The 16622-nt window shown below is 39.7% G+C and overlaps 1 protein-coding gene across 3 annotated transcripts; it reads left to right on the plus strand.

The window, feature by feature from the left end:
• The first annotated feature begins 3768 nt into the window (after window positions 1–3768).
• On the plus strand, window positions 3769–12609 carry LOC121987162 (far upstream element-binding protein 2-like). 3 transcript variants are annotated; one of them, XR_006113433.1, is made up of 8 exons: window positions 3769–4278; window positions 5511–5629; window positions 5726–5911; window positions 6010–6105; window positions 6189–6260; window positions 7094–7213; window positions 10964–12243; window positions 12342–12609. XR_006113433.1 is itself a non-coding variant. In XM_042541068.1 (8 exons), exons 1-7 carry the CDS (start codon window positions 3939–3941, stop codon window positions 12092–12094), a joined length of 2064 nt encoding a protein of 687 aa, XP_042397002.1. In that variant the 5' UTR covers window positions 3769–3938; the 3' UTR covers window positions 12095–12101; window positions 12342–12609. The 3 variants fall into 3 exon arrangements, 2 of the variants coding, with proteins under 2 accessions (XP_042397002.1, XP_042396992.1); XM_042541068.1 differs by having other exon boundaries at window positions 10964–12101; XM_042541058.1 differs by lacking the exon at window positions 12342–12609 and having other exon boundaries at window positions 10964–12309.
• The last annotated feature ends 4013 nt before the right edge of the window (window positions 12610–16622 follow it).

Below are 16622 nucleotides of genomic sequence, written 5' to 3' on the forward strand. Positions count from 1 at the left end.
TCATTAGGTAAAGAAAATTCAAAATTTTTCAATACCTCATCGTTGACTAGGGATTGGTGGACTTGTTCCTTGGTCCACTCCTTCTTCTCTAGGGTTTCTCCTTTCTTGTCCATCGGAGGCTTGAAACCTAATTGAACACGACTCCAATTTTCAAGGTTAGTCATAAGAAAGTACTTCATTCTTACCTTCCAAAACGCGAAGTTGTCGCGATCGTAGAAAGGTGGAATTGTGACGTCTTCTCCAAATAACTCCATTCTCTAGCTCGTGCTCCCCCGGGTGTTGATCCAACGAAGAGCGACCTCGCTCTGATACCACTTGTTAGGATCGATGGACGCGGCTAGAGAGGGGGGGTGTGAATAGCCGACCTCAAATTCTTTCGTTTCTTCCTACGATTAGGGTTAGTGCAGCGGAAATAACAAATAGAAATGAAAAAGGAGAAGCAAACCTCAACACGAAGATGTAACGAGGTTCGGAGATGATACTCCTACTCCTCGACGTGTCCGTAAGGTGGACGAAGCCTATCAATCCGTCGGTGGATGAGTCCCCGGAAAATCGGCTAATATAAACTCCTTATGGATGGAGAAACCTCGCCACAAAAACTTACAACAGCAAGAAGGAGTACAAGTACAGCAAGAAGCAAAATACAATACAACTGTAAAATATGAAGCAGCAGCTTCAAGCGACGCCTACAACAGCAGGAACCCAGCCGAAAGAAAGCTCACGCGAAGCTTAGACGAGAGCTCAGCAAAGCTCTAGAGAAATAGTAGCAGCAAGAAGGAACAGAGAGGAAGAAGAAGAGTAAGAGAGAGACTCCACTGTAGAAGCCCTCAGCCCTTTTATAGCCTGCATCCACCTGCGAGAAGAACAGAGGCCAAAGACAGCAGAAGAATCTAGCCGTTGTCTCTCAACGGCTAGGGCCAGACCGATCAGGCATCACCCTGATCGGTCTGGGGCTGATCTGATCGGTCGTGGGGACCGATCAGGCTCTATGCTGATCGGTCCCCAGACCGATCAGAATGCTTTCACAGAGAGTTGCCCAACTCTCTGTGCGTACCCTGATCGGTCCCGGGGACCGATCAGGCTTCCTGCTGATCGGTCCCCAGACCGATCAGTAAGCTCACAGAGGCACACTGATCGCTTTCTGATCGGTCTCCAGACCGATCAGGAAACCACAGTATCAGTGGATCGGTCACCAGACCGATCCAGGTCTTGGTTTTTGCCCAAACCAAGTCCAAACCAATATCTGGTCAACCTTGACCTCTTGGTACATCATGCTTAGCATCCGGTCACTCCCTTGACCTGCTAAGACTCCCCACCAAGTGTCCGGTCAATCCCTTTGACCCACTTGGACTTTTCTCTTCGTGTCAAGTATCCGGTCACTCCCTTGACCTACTTGACCTTCTCAACACCAGATGTCCGATCACCCTTGATCCATCTGGATTTTCCCTTGCCCGGCTTCACTCACCAGGACTTTCACCTAGCTTCACTCACTAGGGTTTTCACCTGGCTTCACTCACCAGGATTTCCAATCTGCCCGGCTTCACTCACCAGGACTTTCCAACTGCCTGGCTTCACTCACCAGGACTTTCCCACTGCCTGGCTTCACTCACCAGGACTTTCCAACTGCCTGGCTTCACTCACCAGGACTTTCCCACTGCCTGGCTTCACTCACCAGGACTTTCACCTAGCTTCACTCACTAGGGTTTTCACAACTGCCTGGCTTCACTCACCAGGACTTTCCCACTGCCTGGCTTCACTCACCAGGACTTTCACCTAGCTTCACTCACTAGGGTTTTCACAACTGCCTGGCTTCACTCACCAGGACTTATCCGTCTGCCTGGCTTCACTCACCAGGACTTTCCACATCCGGTCCAGAGAACGAGCTACCGAGCCCTCTCTGACCTAGTCCGGAGAACGAGCTACCGAGCCCTCTCCGACTTCCACTTGCCAAGTTCCCATACTTGGACTTCTCCGTGCCAAGTCTCCATACTTGGACTTTTCCCGTGCCAAGCTCTCTGCTTGAACTTTTCACCAGATGTCTAGTCAACTTACCTCGGGTCAACCAGGTCAACCTTGACCACTGGTTGCACCCACAATCTCCCAAGCTTGTATCCTTGTCAAACATCAAGATACAACTTTTCTGTTCATGTCAAAAATTGTCAAACATAACTCGTCAAACATCAAAACACAACTCGAGTCAAGTCAACTCGAGTCTGGTCAACCAGGTCAACCTTGACCTAAGGTCGCACCAACACTGGTGTCGGTGTCTCCGATCGGGTGAAGGGGATAGACGGCGATAGCTTCGGGGCGTTGGGTGAGCGATCGGCGGAAGGCTTTGACAATCTCGGGTGTTGTGGGTGGCTGACTGGTGAAGCGAACAGAACATGAATTTAGGTCGATCGGCTGCTACATGCTGGACCGCGTGCGGCCGGGGTTCGTGGTGTGGCCTTGCTCCCGGCCCGAGGTCCCTTCGGTGGTTGGTGGCTGGCTAGGGGCTTTCGCTCGGAGGTTGCCGGCGGCTCGAACGACACTTCTTTTCTCCTCGCCGCCTGGGCTTCCTCCACGTTGATGTATTCATTGGCCTTGTTCAGCATGTGGTCGTAGCTGTGGTATGGCTTTTGGATGAGCGATCGGAAGAAGTCGCCATCCACGAGCCCTTGCGTGAATGCGTTCATCATGGTCTCCGAGGTGACCGTCGGGATGTCCATGGCCACCTGGTTGAAGCGCTGGATGTAAGTTCGGAGCGACTCCCTCGAGCCTTGTTTGATAGCGAACAGACTAACGTTGGTCTTCCGGTATCGCCTACTGCTCGCGAAATGATGGAGGAAAGCCATTCGGAACTCCTTAAAACTGGTGATCGATCCATCCGGTAGCCTCCGGAACCACCGTTGCGCCGATCCCGAAAGGGTGGTGAGAAGCACTCGGCACTTTACACCATCTGTATATTGATGTAGTGTGGCAGTGTTGTCGAACTTGCCCAGATGGTCATCCGGATCGCTGGTCCCGTTGTATTCTCTGATCGCCGGTGGCGTGTAGTGTCTCGGTAGTGGGTCTCTTAGGATGACTTCAGAAAATTGACGGTTGATCCGCTCGGGGGATGACTCCGTTCGGGGTGTCTTGCCCTTCCGGATGTCATGGATAGGTGCCTCGTCGGATGAAGACCCCCGGTCGAGGTTGGCCTACGCGACTTCTGATGGTGTCTGGAACAAAGCCCGATGGAACGGTATGGGGGCGGGCGGTGCTTCCACTTGAGTGCCGGTCGGACCTTTGTTCTGCCCCTATATCGAAAGTTGCTCCGGTCGGTCTTCCGGGGCCGCTCGGCCACCCGAAGCCGACGTCGCCTGCTGTGCTATCCGCTCGGCTTGAGCCTTCTGCTGTTGTTCCACAATCTTAACCGCTCGCGCTTGGATGAGCGTGTCGAGTTCTTCGGGCGAGAGCGTCACCATGAGTTGGCTTTCAGCTTCTTCAATCTCCTCTGCTCGGATTCAGGTGCGTTCCCACAGACGGTGTCAATTTGATTCTGTCCAAATTATGTCAGGGCGCCAGTTTAAGGTAGTTCTAATAGAGTATTCTGAAAAAAATAATTTAACCAATTATAATAAAAATAGTTTTTTTAAAAATATAAAATAAAATTTTAATCCATTTGTTATATTGCAGCAATCCATATGGAATTTAATGGATTAATGTGATTTAGATATTTTAGAAACTTAACTCGATTTGGTACTTCGCAGATAAAACAACTTGTGAACTTGCGTCTGCCCGGTTCACTCTATCATCGGTTCCGGACGCACACATTATCATCGGCTTCCGAAGCTGTCAGCTATTCGCCTTCGCCCCCAAGATAAATGCCCCCATCGCGGCCCTCCGTTTAGGGTTTCATAATTGACGTCCACAGCTGTCTTCCCAGTTTCTGCTGTATCTCCGCCGACATCGTTCTCATGGCGGACGACCTTCACTATTCTTCTCGACCCGATAACAAGCGAAAATTCGACGATCCGGTGGAAGGTGTCGTCCCTTCGCCGCTCACGAGGAGGCCGTCAGGCTTCTCGGCGCCGATCGCCTCCTCGTCTCCTGAAGGCGGCTCCGGGGGTGCTGCCCCCGCCCAACCGTCTTACAATAGCGTTCCTGCGCCCCTTGACGGAATCGAGCTCGCCAAGCAGCGGGCCCAGGAGATCGCCGCGAGGCTGTTCAGTGACGCCGAGGCCAAGCGCCCTAGGGTCGAGACCGGCGGAGCCTCGGACGATTTGAGGGACAAAGGTTTTGGCTCTGCTCCGGGTGGTAAGCGTTGTCATGGGTTTGATTAGGCTACTGAAGCTCTTTCTGTTTCTTCCCTTTACGCTTGTGTGTTCGCTGCATATGGCCGTGTGTTTTGACTTTTTGTTTCGTATATTTTAGATAATAAATCAGTTAAGTTAATGCTTGTAGACTGTATTGGAGGTTTTTTTTGGGTGATTTGGTGCGATGCATCATGTAACTCCAATGACAAAACCCTTGGTGTGGAGGCTCAGGATGCTCCAAGATCGAAGCCATTGACTAATTGAAGACCAATGCAACATCAATCTGATTTCAAGGGAATGCGGCTCAAGCAGAGATAGGCTTGTTCGGTTGGAGAGGATAAAACAAGATTATTATTTTTAATTCACCCCTTATAATCAGGACATATCAACCTATTTAAAAATTCATTTTCACTTGTGTAAATGGAGCTCATACTCTTGTTGCCCACTACTCATTTACCAAACTTTGGAAGTGCTAATGGGTGTCATTTTTAGGAATCATTAATATGGTTTCACCTGATCTGCTAGCCCATATTTAAAGTAGAGCTGCCGAAACATGATGTATCTGCCTATCTCAATTCACTTCGGCTTCTAGACTGTTACAGTAACTTTTTTTTTATACTCTTAGAGACCGCTATCAGAAATTGTTCTGCTTCACTATTTGTATTCATATGTTATCATGTGTGGTTCTTTGCACTTATTATCTATCTCATTGAGTTTCTGGATACTTGTATTTGAATTCTTTGCGTTCATCAAATCTATGTTGTGCAAAACTTAACTGGATTTGGAGCCTCATAACAGGATTTGGAGTCTCATAAAACATCAAGCTAAGTCTTTTTAATAATTAAACACCTTCAAGCTATGTTAGTCAAAACTAAATTTTTAAGTAGTTATACTATTACGCCTTCCTCGTTTCATTGCATTGCTTTATCTCTCAAGGAAAAAGAGATAGATCTTTGCTAGCACGCCCTGAACCTCTTAAACATTAAACAAATGCATTTGAACAGCAAACAAACATTTGACAATTTGCTCATTTTTCATCAGGTTACCATTGATCATATACAATTCACACCATGCATTTTTTACTTCTCTATGTATCAAAGTTTCTTTTATTTGTAAAATATATAACTTTTTTAAAGTCTGATGATGATGGCTTCAGGATGTCAGGCAATACATTTAATCCTTTTAGCTCTTTCTGATAATAAGTTTGATGCTTGATGTTTCCACAATTGTCAGACATTACACTAAAGCATTTAAGCCAAACAATAACTTCTCAAATCAGTATGACTTCTCATCCAGTACCCACGTATGGTTTTCAGAATTCAAACAAAAAGATTGAAATTCCAAATGGAAGGGTATGATATCCCTTGCCCTTGTATTTTTTTGGTTATCTTGCTATTTTGTTCAGCTATTATATAAACAGGTTAGTGGCACGTTGTATATTGTCTCAGGTTGGTGTAATTATTGGAAAGAGTGGAGAAACTATTAAATATCTTCAACTTCAATCAGGGGCAAAGATTCAAGTAACTAGAGATATGGATGCTGATCCTAATTCATTGACTAGATCAGTGGAAATTATGGGTACGTCTGAACAGATTAGCAACGCTGAGCAGTTAATTAATGATGTACTTGCTGAGGTACTTGTTTTGTTATAATATCTGCAAATTAATTTCTATGGTAGTCAACTGATACAATTTTGTGTGATCCTTTATTTATAAAAAAAATACTTCTCTAGGCTGATGCTGGGGCTTCTGCCACCATTGCATCTCGGAAATTTGGTAGCTTTCAAACTGGTGCAGAACAATTTCAGATGAAAGTTCCAAACAACAAAGTATTTTGTCACTGGAGAGATACTGTTTTTATAAACTATATAGTTTCCAGTTTGTGAATTTGTTAGTTTGATTATTATTTCAGGTTGGTCTGGTTATTGGTAAAGGCGGTGAAACTATAAAAAGTATGCAAGCTAGATCTGGTGCACGCATCCAGGTTTGCATCATTTACCAAAAACATTTCCTTTTTAGTACTTTCCCTCTTAGCAGATATCTATTATAATTGATTTCTTGCAAATAAGCACTGTTGAAAAATTTAACTTTCCTTGTTTTCTTGTGAAAAGTGCACTGCAAAGGAGAAACAGACTCATATTCAAAATCTGTATAAACTAGTTTTGACCTTTTGTTTAGAGTCTTGATTGAATAGTGAATTATTTTTTCCAACTTTTAGGAAATCCTGATGGGATCATAAAACTCTCCTTTCAGTTTCACACAAAGATGAAGCTCATATTAACTGCAAGAATGCACAACTTGTAAATTGGACAGTTAATAGTTGATATATCTAACAACTGGTTTGGTCGCATATGAGCCAAATAAAGTGAATAATTTACATCTCTGCCATGGCATCTAATGTTCTATAGGACCCATTCTCCTGGCAAGTGATCCTGTACCTGCTATCAATTGATAGAACAGTGCATATTAGATCATGCAACACCACAACTTGTGTATGTAATTTAAGCTTGCCATGTTATATCACCTGCTTTATACTTGATTAAAAGGGTCACCCTTGGTTTAATTATGGGGTTGCTGGTCATGTGTTGCATAGCCCATTTATGATCAATTAACTTGACTTGTATGTGTATTTTTCTTTTTTTTTTTTCTAGTAGATTTTTTGATAGTCCAGTGGTCATCCTTTTGAAGGAGTAGTTTTGGGTTTCCTGAACATTAGCAAGTCATTTTGTTGTTTCTTTGCTGTTTGATAATAATATTATAAATTATTTAGTTGCCATGATGTCTTTCTGTATGATAATTTGGAGCATTTGGTTGTAGGTGATACCTCTCCATTTGCCTCCTGGTGATACATCAACTGAAAGATTTGTGTATATAGATGGTACACATGAGCAGATTGAAGCAGCAAAACAGTTGGTCAATGAGATTATTACAAGTGAGGTGTGGATTATCCCTTAATATTTGTGATAAAAGAACTATGGTAGCTGGATGTAACATCCCAGAATATTATTTTGCAGTTGTCTTACTTTATTCATCCTTTATGAGTTACTTCCATGTTAGCGATTTAAATATTTTTCGTATTAGCTAACTCTAATTTGTTAGCTTTATATGATGCTATTCATGAATTTCTTCACTTGAAGCCATTCTATCGATATTTTTTCAATGAATTTTGTATTACTTTGTGTTCTCCTTTTATTTTGCATCTATCTGTTTTAGTAATTAATTTGCAAAATGTCTGGTTAAGAAACATTAAGTGTGTATCCTATTTTTATGAGTTGGTATAGTTAGTAGCAGAGCAACCTAATTCTAGGGTTTCTTATTGTGATGGAGCTGCTATTTGATTAAACTTCACATGCCATTGTCTGCTACTGGATTAAACTTCACATGTTACTGGTCAACCAGTTAAGCATGTTTTTGAACATTGAATTTTGATCTTTGTGGGGACATGAAGCACTACATTAAGCAATGAGTAGAGGAGAGATGGTGAAACCCAATTTAGTCCAATATGAGAAGTTATGGATAAAGGGTGGTTGGATATGGGAATTATCATCACCTTGACCCTATTGCTGTACTCAAGTTTTTGGATCAGTTGTCTTATTTGGGCAAGTTTTCATATGGAATTTGTAACTCGATTCAATCATCTTGTTTCATTTTCTAAATTTATTTGTAGTTTCTAAATTGAAAATAGGCTTTTAGAAACTGCTGTAGAATTTTGTTCATGTTGTTCTTTTGTATTTGGTATCTTCTGTATCTTTTTGATACAACATAAATAATTGTTGATTTCTTGAAGTGTCAATATCTGGTATATTCTTTCTAAGAATACCTGGCTGTTCTCCAGTTTGATTTAATATGCACTCTATACTATTCTCCTTTAGTTGTTCAACTTGTCAGCCTGCAAGTTTTTCCCACAAAAAAATGTGTGCCACAGTTGGTCTCTCGTTAAACCTTCCTCTTTATAAGTAGTCAAAATTGCGCACTTGTAGATATTTCCTCAGCTGTGGATTGTGAAAATGGTGAGAGTAGTTAATTTCTTAACTATCTCTAAAATTTTCAGTTGGTTCTTATGATTGACAATGTTGATTTACAGTGCATTCTGTGATTAAATGAAAGAGTTTCTATTTAACAATTATCATTCTTATTGTTGAAGATGCTGATTTTATAGTGCATTTTGTGATTAAATGAAGAGTTTCTATGGAACAATTATCATTTTTTACTTTTTTTGTTCATCTCCTTCGGAATGAAATAGTAGCTGTACATTCTGGTCTTTCGTTGCTAAATTCTCTGTTAAGTGATGATGTCTCTCATGACTGGATATCAGTAGGATTTAATTTTTTGTCACTTGGATGGAAGGCTGGACACAGCTTATTATCTGGATAACTAGACAGTAATTTTCTTTTAAGAGAGTGAAAAGAATCAATTGTATGCTTATTATTTACCACTTTCTTGTCACTACATGATGTGGCTTGAGGCTGTTGAATCATATTTAGATTGCATATGCACAATATATTCTGTTCACTAGCCTTTTACATGACTAGAAAAGTAGCTATCTTTTTAGGTTGTTTCTAGTCGTAGTTGCTTTACCATTCTCACAATCTCAATAGAAGTAAAAAGATGAATTTTTTTTTGTTCTTTTGAAGATTCTTATACAGTTATACATATTTGTTTATTATCTTCAATTGTTTGGTCCTGCCCTTTATCCTTTTAATTTAATTTATACTTTCTAATGAATGAAATAATTTCTGCGCTTTCTGACTTTTTGTTACTAAATTTTTTGTCAATAGGAATTTCACATGATTGGACATAAGTATAATTCTATATTTTGTCTGCATGGATGGAAGGTTATGCACATCTTGTTGTCGTCTCACTCGAAAACTAGATAGTAATTTCCTTTGAAGAGAGTGAACAGAACGTACCGTGTACTTTCCATTTATCAGTCCTAGTCTCCACATATGTGATTCTGATTCTGCTTGAGCACTGACCTTCCTCCATTTCATCTATTACTTGGTGAACCTCTGTAGTCGTTGCCTCGTTGGGTATAAATTGTTGTTGGATTTCCCCTTTCTTTCTATTATAGTTCTAGGTTATATTACTTTGTCATTATTAGTTGATTTGATCAGGCTAAACATTCAAACCGTTCTTGAATGAAGATTAAGGTGGTCACTGGTCAAAAGTATGTGCTTGCATATCTTGAATTGAACTTTGTTATTGAACCATTTTAATTGTAGCCTTGTAGGTGTAACTTGTGGGGAAGGATATAGTTTGATTTGTCTCTGGAATAGTATTGAGCTTTAATTCATTGTAGCTGTTAATATACATTTAGGTGAACCCTGCAAGCTTATTTGTTTTAGGTTATACTATTGGTCTTATCTGATTTCTTCCTCCAAACTCGTATTAGCAGAGTGAATTTTACGTTCAGCCCTTCTATTTGTACTAGCATTTCTTTATCATATTCAACTGCGTTATTTGCATAGCATTGGTGTAGGTTGCATGATATTAGTTCCCAATATATGAGCTTTCGATGAAGGTTTGTTAGAAAGAAAGGGTACTTAAAATATTAGTATAATGAGAGTGGGTGTAGAGTTTATAGGAGATTTTCAAGCATAATAACACATTCAAGTTTGTTATGCTCTCCCCCTCCCTATGCTTTTTAGGGCAGTAGGCTAGAGTAATTGCTTCCTGCTGCTTTGCTACCAATGTTACAAAGTCTTACTCTTTCCTGTCAGAAAAGCCCAGAAGGAACCTCAAGTGGGGAATCACCTGAGATAGAATCAGCCAATGAGATTCCACTGGGCCGCCGAAAGGGATGATAGTCCATAGCTTGTTCAATGGTTGGGTTGCAATATTTCTGATTATGAGAATATTTTTCTCATAAGATTTCAAGTTTTAACTGTAAATGATCTGTCTATCCCTTCATATCAGAATCTGTCTGCTGCAGGCAACTCCTTGAACTTTCTGATTTTCAGGTGTGAGCTTGTCTGTTTGATGATGATGACCGCCTCTTTATTTACCTTACATGAAATGCTGGGATCTGTTATTATATTGTTTTATATTGAATAATGTAATTTATTACATTTAAATATAAAATAATATAATGTGATTTTCAAATTATAAGAATGATTGTTTTTCTGTATCAATGGCTTTTCATTCAAAGGATGCTGTGAGTTATCTCTTCTTTAGAGAGGAAGAGACCATGCCAAAAGCTTCATAGTGCAAGTGCGCTGCTCAATCTTCCTTTTCTGATTTAAAGTTGTAAACTCGTCCACAATCTCTTTAGTTATATGGTTCTTGGAAAGTGATCCACTGGTAAATCTTTTGAAATTTTTTTATAGCTCTTAGCTATTTTTTAAGAGGTCAGTTGCTCATTGATATTGTGTCTCTAATGCCTTTCTTAATCTTAGACTTAAAGTTTTGGTACGTTTAGCACTATAAATTACTTTCTTCAGACTGCCTAGATTTTTGTGGATTTGGTAGTCTGTTAGGTTCAATATGAGGAGTGGATAGATGGACATTAAATGTAAGTGTTCCTTCTCATGGTAAGTTTTGTGATCTTTTTAGAATCTAATGAATACTTGTATTACTCCAGACCTTGTTTTCATTTGCCTTTTATTATCCTTCAGTTATTTCTTGGTAACAATTAGTGCTATTTCTGGTGTCTTATGCTTAGTTTACATGAAATAAATATACATGCAGACTCGTGGTAGAAATCAAACTATGTCTGGAGGATATCAGCAAGGTTATCATGCACCTCGTCCACCAACTAGCTGGGGTCCACCCAATGCTCCGCCCATGCAGCAGCCTGCTTATGCTTACATGCCTCCTGGAGCTTATCCTGGTGCACCACCTCAGTATAATATGCCTCAACAAACTTATGGAGGCTATCCTTCTTCTGGATGGGATCAAACATCCAATCAACCTACTCAGCAAACTGCACCTGGTACTGGATATGATTACTACAATCAACAATCCCAACAGCAGCAACAAACTGTTGGAGGATCCTCTACTGATGGTGGTGCAGGCTACAACTATGGACAGCCACTTCCAAGTTACAACAATCAGGCTTCCTATGGCGATGCTGCTTACCCCCAGACATCTACTGGGCAACAAAGTTATGGACAAGATGGATATTCTACTGGATACAATGCTCCTGTTTATTCCCAGGCAGCATCCAACCTTCAGAGTGGGTATGATCAGCAGGCCTATGGATCGACTGTTAGCTATGGCACAACGGCTGCCTCATCTCAAGATGGATCTGCCTCTGCTTATGGTGCCCAGGGGGAGTCAACTCAATCACCTGCAGTTCAACAACCTCCATCGAGTCAACCACCAAATAACACTGCCGCAGGGTATCCTACCCAAGGAAGTGTTGCATCTGGATATGGCATTCCTCCAACATCGCAGCAGGGATATGGGAGCCAGCCTCCTGCCTCAACTGGATACGGTCAAGCACCGCCACCTATTTATGGACAGCCTCCACAGGTCCAGAAGCCACCAGCTTCTCAGTCAGTTTATGGACAAGGCCAGCAAGCTCCAGCCCCTCCAAGTAGCTATATGCAATCTGCTCCTGTGCAGCCTGGATATGGTCAATCTCCACTTCCTCAATCCAGTTATGGCCAACAGCAACCCTATGGAATGCCACCACCAAACCAATCAGGTTATGGTCAACAACAACAGCAGCCGTACAATGACTCGTATGCTAGTGGTGGCTACTCACAGCCTCCTTCATACTCTGGTGACAATGCAGTTCAAGGGACCTTCGATACTTCTGTAGCAGCTGCTTCGGTCAATGGTAGTGCAACTGTAACTAAGGCATCTGGTACTTGATAGTCTGGTAAGCCCTATGTAGGAATGTAGCTAATTGGGTACTGTTCTAAGGTCTTTTGCTTTCTAAGAATTTCTAATTCTTCCACTTCTAAATACTGCGTGCTGAGTTGTTACATGCATTCGTGTAATCTTAGACTATCAGACTCTTGGTAAGTTAATAGTCTTGTTTTTTTTTTTTTTAACTCCTGGACTTATTAAACTGGTTATTGTTCTCACTCTTTGCTCTTTTTTTTCTCCCGACGGTCAGGCATCATCCAACCATTACAGCGAACTGTGTGACATGGTGCTTTGCTGTTTTTCCATATTATGCAGAAAGCAATACTCGATGAAGCATGCGTAGGTTGGGGCTATACGCCCCCCCTATTGTCTCAAAGTTTCTTTGATTCCATCATTGTGGTTCACTTTGCATTTGTAAGCTTTTAGAGAATATCAGTCAATGACCAACATCCAATTTCATGATTTGTCCAGAATTTATATACAATAACCGAGTAAACAAAAGTTTGTAGAACTCTCCATTTTCAGCTTACGCCTGACTACCTCCAGTTGCAGAGCTGGAGCCCAACTATGTTTGCTCTTTAATCATTCTCATCCTTAAAACGCCAACAATCATCTTTTCATCTATATTATCGTGCGTGTATATCTGCATGTTGAAAGGGATGACCGAGGAATCAGAAGTTCGTCTTAAAAGTTACTCTAGAACAAGTTCCTCCGGTATTTTTGTGTTTTTTTTTTTAAATTTAATGCGGCACAATTCATTACTCGTAGGACCTCCTTGAGGTGGTTTCTTCTAAAGTTATTCTATAATTATCAACTATCATCGAGTCCTCAAGGTTGGCGATAACACTGTGCACTGCAGTCACGTAACTAGAACGACATGCCCTGCACACTGCCCTCCTTGAATGTGACTGTGTGATGGTTCGACACTTAGTGCAGTTTTGGTGGGTCTGAGCCTGAGTTCCTCGTTCATAGCTCTGAGGGCATTAACGCAAGCTTCCGAACACAGGGATACGTTCAATTAATATGATATGATCTTAAATAACTCGTCGATGACCACATTGTATATGTATTTATACATTTATACATTACGTTCGTCATGAACATTTCTCGATTTATCTTAACAGTTGGTGGAAAATTTTTATAGGATCGAATTAACCATTCCAAATTCAACTATATCTAACTTGGTTAATTATTTTTTATACATTTATACATTAGGTGTGGCCAACCACATTAGGAGGCAAATTCAATCACTATTATAAAATTCATTTTTATCTCAACTACAAAAATATTATTAACTCCGCCTGGGATGATCGGTCATGGTCGGTCTCAAGTTCGGATAAAAAAGGAGGGTTGCGTTAAGTTGTCAGTCAGCGTCAAAACTATGACAAATATTCAATGAATGAATCTATTAAACTATTGAGTTAATGCTAGGTTGTTCCCCGGAAGGAACGCGTTGCAGGGTCCGACTGTAACATCTTAGCAATGACTGCTACATCTTCAGAACTCGAGTGTAGTGCTAAATATGTAAGAGTTCGCGTTACAGAGTCCGACTGTAACGTCTCAGCAAGAATTGCTACATCTCCATGAGAACTTGAGCGTAGTGCTAAATAGGCAAGAGTTCTCACACCATAGGTTGGATAAGAACAAATATGATAAGAAAACTTATAATCTAATATTTGGAACATGGAACATAAGAACTCTTATTGGTAAATCAATGAAGGTAGTAGATATAATGATTAGGAGAAGAATTAGTATTTTGTGTGTACAAGAGATAAAATAGGCAGGCGAGAAGGTAAAGATGATAGATAACTCGGATTTTAAGTTATGGTACACTGGAAAGAGTAAAGCAAGAAATGGAGTGAGTATTATTGTAGATAGTTTGTTAAAGGATGAAGTTATAGGAGTAGTTAGAAAAGGGGATAGAATTATAGCCCTTAAGATAATAGTGACGAAAGAAACTATGAACATAATTAGCGTATATGCACCACAGGTAGGATTAGATGAAGCTACCAAATCAAGATTTTGGAAGGACTTAGATGAAATATTACAAAATATTCCACCAAATGAAATGATTTTGATAGGAAGTGATCTAAATGGGCATGTCAGAGTGAAAATGAGGAATATGAGAGAGTACATGGGAGTTATGGGTTTGGAACGAGAAATGAGGAAGGAAAAACTATATTAGATTTTACGATAGCATATGACCTTATATTAGCTAATACGTTTTTTAAGAAAAGAGAGGAACACTTAATCACATTCAAAAGTGGAAATAATAAATCGCAAATTGACTTTCTTATGGTTAGGAAGAAGGATAAAAAGATTTGTAAAGATTGCAAAGTCATCCCTGGAGAAAAGCTTAACTACCTAACATAGGTTAGTAGTGTTGGATATACGCCTCAAACATAGTATCAATAGAAAGAAAATATATACGATTCTTAGAATTAAGTGGTGGAAGTTAAAGGATGAGAAGCAAAATATATTTAAGGAGAATATAGAAGTACAAGCATTAGGTGAAATATACGATGACTCTAATACAACACGAGATAAGATGGTATCAAAGTTGAAAATAGTAGCTAAGAGTGTACTCGATAAGTCAAAGGGACATGCATCACTAAGTAAACAATCTTAGTGGTGGAATGAGAAAGTACAAGAGAAAGTGAAGGAAAATGAATAGCTTATAAGGAATTATATATTTGTAAGAACGAGGAAAACTTAAAAAAATTTACAATAGTCAAGAAAGAAGCTAAGAAAGTAGTGAGCTAAACAAAAAATGAAACTTTTGAACGATTATATCAAAAATTGGATACAAAAGAAGGGGAAAGAGACATTTATAGAATAGCTAAAGTGAGAGAAAAGAAAACAATAGATCTTAGCTAAATAAAATGTATTAAGGATGAATGTAATAGGGTATTAGTAAACGATGGAGAAATAAAAGAGCGGTGGAAGAATTATTTTCATCAACTTTTTAATGAAGGTTTAGGTGACCAACTTAACTTAGGTAATTTAAGTAAGTCAAATGAGCATAGAAATTTTAATTTTTATCGTAGAATTCAAACTTCAGAAGTAAAATAAATTTTAAATGAGATGCATAATGGAAAAGTCGTTGGGCCAGATGATATTTCGATAGAGGTATAGAAGTGCTTAGGGAAACAAGGTATTGAATGACTTACAAAATTATTTAACATGATATTAAAGACGAAAAAAATATTTGATCAATGGAGGATAAGTACTCTAGTTCCCTTATATAAGAACAAGGGAGACGTACAAAATTGTACAAACTATAGGGATATTAAACTAATGAGTTATACTATGAAACTTTGGGAAAAAATAATACAAAAAAGATTAAGGAAGGAGACCACAGTGACAGAAAATCAATTTGGGTTCATGCTTGGAAGGTCGACAATAAAAGCTATACATCTTCTTAGATAATTAATTGAAAAATATCGGTAGCAAAAATAAGATCTACACATGGTATTCATTAACTTTGAAAAAGCTTATGATCGAGTCCAAGAGAAATTATATGAAGAATTTTAGAAAAAAAATGTGTTAGCGTAACATATATTGAACTAATTAAGGATATGTATGAAGATGTAATGACCAGAGTAAAGACTTCAGGCGGAATAACTGAAACATTTCCAATAAAGATAGGGTTACATCAAGGATCAGCTCTAAATCCCTATCTTTTTACACTAATTATGGACGAACTCATTGCACACATTCAAGACACAGTACCGTGATGCATATTGTTTGCAGATGATATTATTTTGGTAGATGAAACACGTGAAGGAGTAAATGCTAAATTAAAATCTTGGAGGGAAACACTAGAAGGGAAAGATTTTAAGCTTAGTAGATTAAAGATAGAATATATGGAATTTAAGTTTAGCAATATTAGAAGTAATGAAACAATTGTTAAGATAGGAGAGGACGAGTTGCCCGGAACCGAAAGATTTAAATATTTAGGATCATTTTTGCAAAACGATAGAGGGATTGAGATAAATGTCTTACATAAAATACAAGCACGATGGGTGAAATGGAGGGGGAGCGTCGAGTGTTTTATGTGACCGTAAAGTACCTCTTAAACTTAAAGGTAAGTTCTATAAAACCGCAGTTAGACCGACTATATTATATGGAGCTGAATATTGGGCTATAACTCGAGCACATGAGCAGAAGATGAGAGTTGCAGAGATGAGGATGTTAAGGTGGATGTGTGGACATACGAGGATAGACAAAATAAGAAATGAGAGCATTAGAGAGAAAGTCGGAGTTGCATCTATTGAGAAAAAACTCCGAGAGACGTGTTTAAGATGATACGGACATGTACTTAGACGACCAATAAATGCTCCAGTTAGGCGATGTAAAACTATGATGAACATGCATATCAAACGAGCAAGAGGAAGATAAAAAAAGACTTGGTTAGCAATAATAAAACAAGATAAAATTTATTTAAATATAAATGATGATATAATAAGAAATAGAGCTCAACGATATAAAGGATTCATACAGCCGACTTCGTCTAGTGGGAAAAAGCTTG

Source organism: Zingiber officinale, chromosome 1B, assembly GCF_018446385.1.
Source record: "Zingiber officinale cultivar Zhangliang chromosome 1B, Zo_v1.1, whole genome shotgun sequence".
Lineage (NCBI taxonomy): Eukaryota > Viridiplantae > Streptophyta > Magnoliopsida > Zingiberales > Zingiberaceae > Zingiber > Zingiber officinale.

Coding starts and splice junctions, on each gene's coding strand:
- LOC121987162 (XM_042541068.1), top strand. CDS start 3,939: ATGGCGGACGACCTTCACTATTCTTCTCGACCCGATAACAAGCGAAAA. Junction 4,279..5,510: donor TTTTGGCTCTGCTCCGGGTG/GTAAGCGTTGTC, acceptor CACAATTGTCAG/ACATTACACTAAAGCATTTA. Junction 7,214..10,963: donor ATGAGATTATTACAAGTGAG/GTGTGGATTATC, acceptor ATATACATGCAG/ACTCGTGGTAGAAATCAAAC.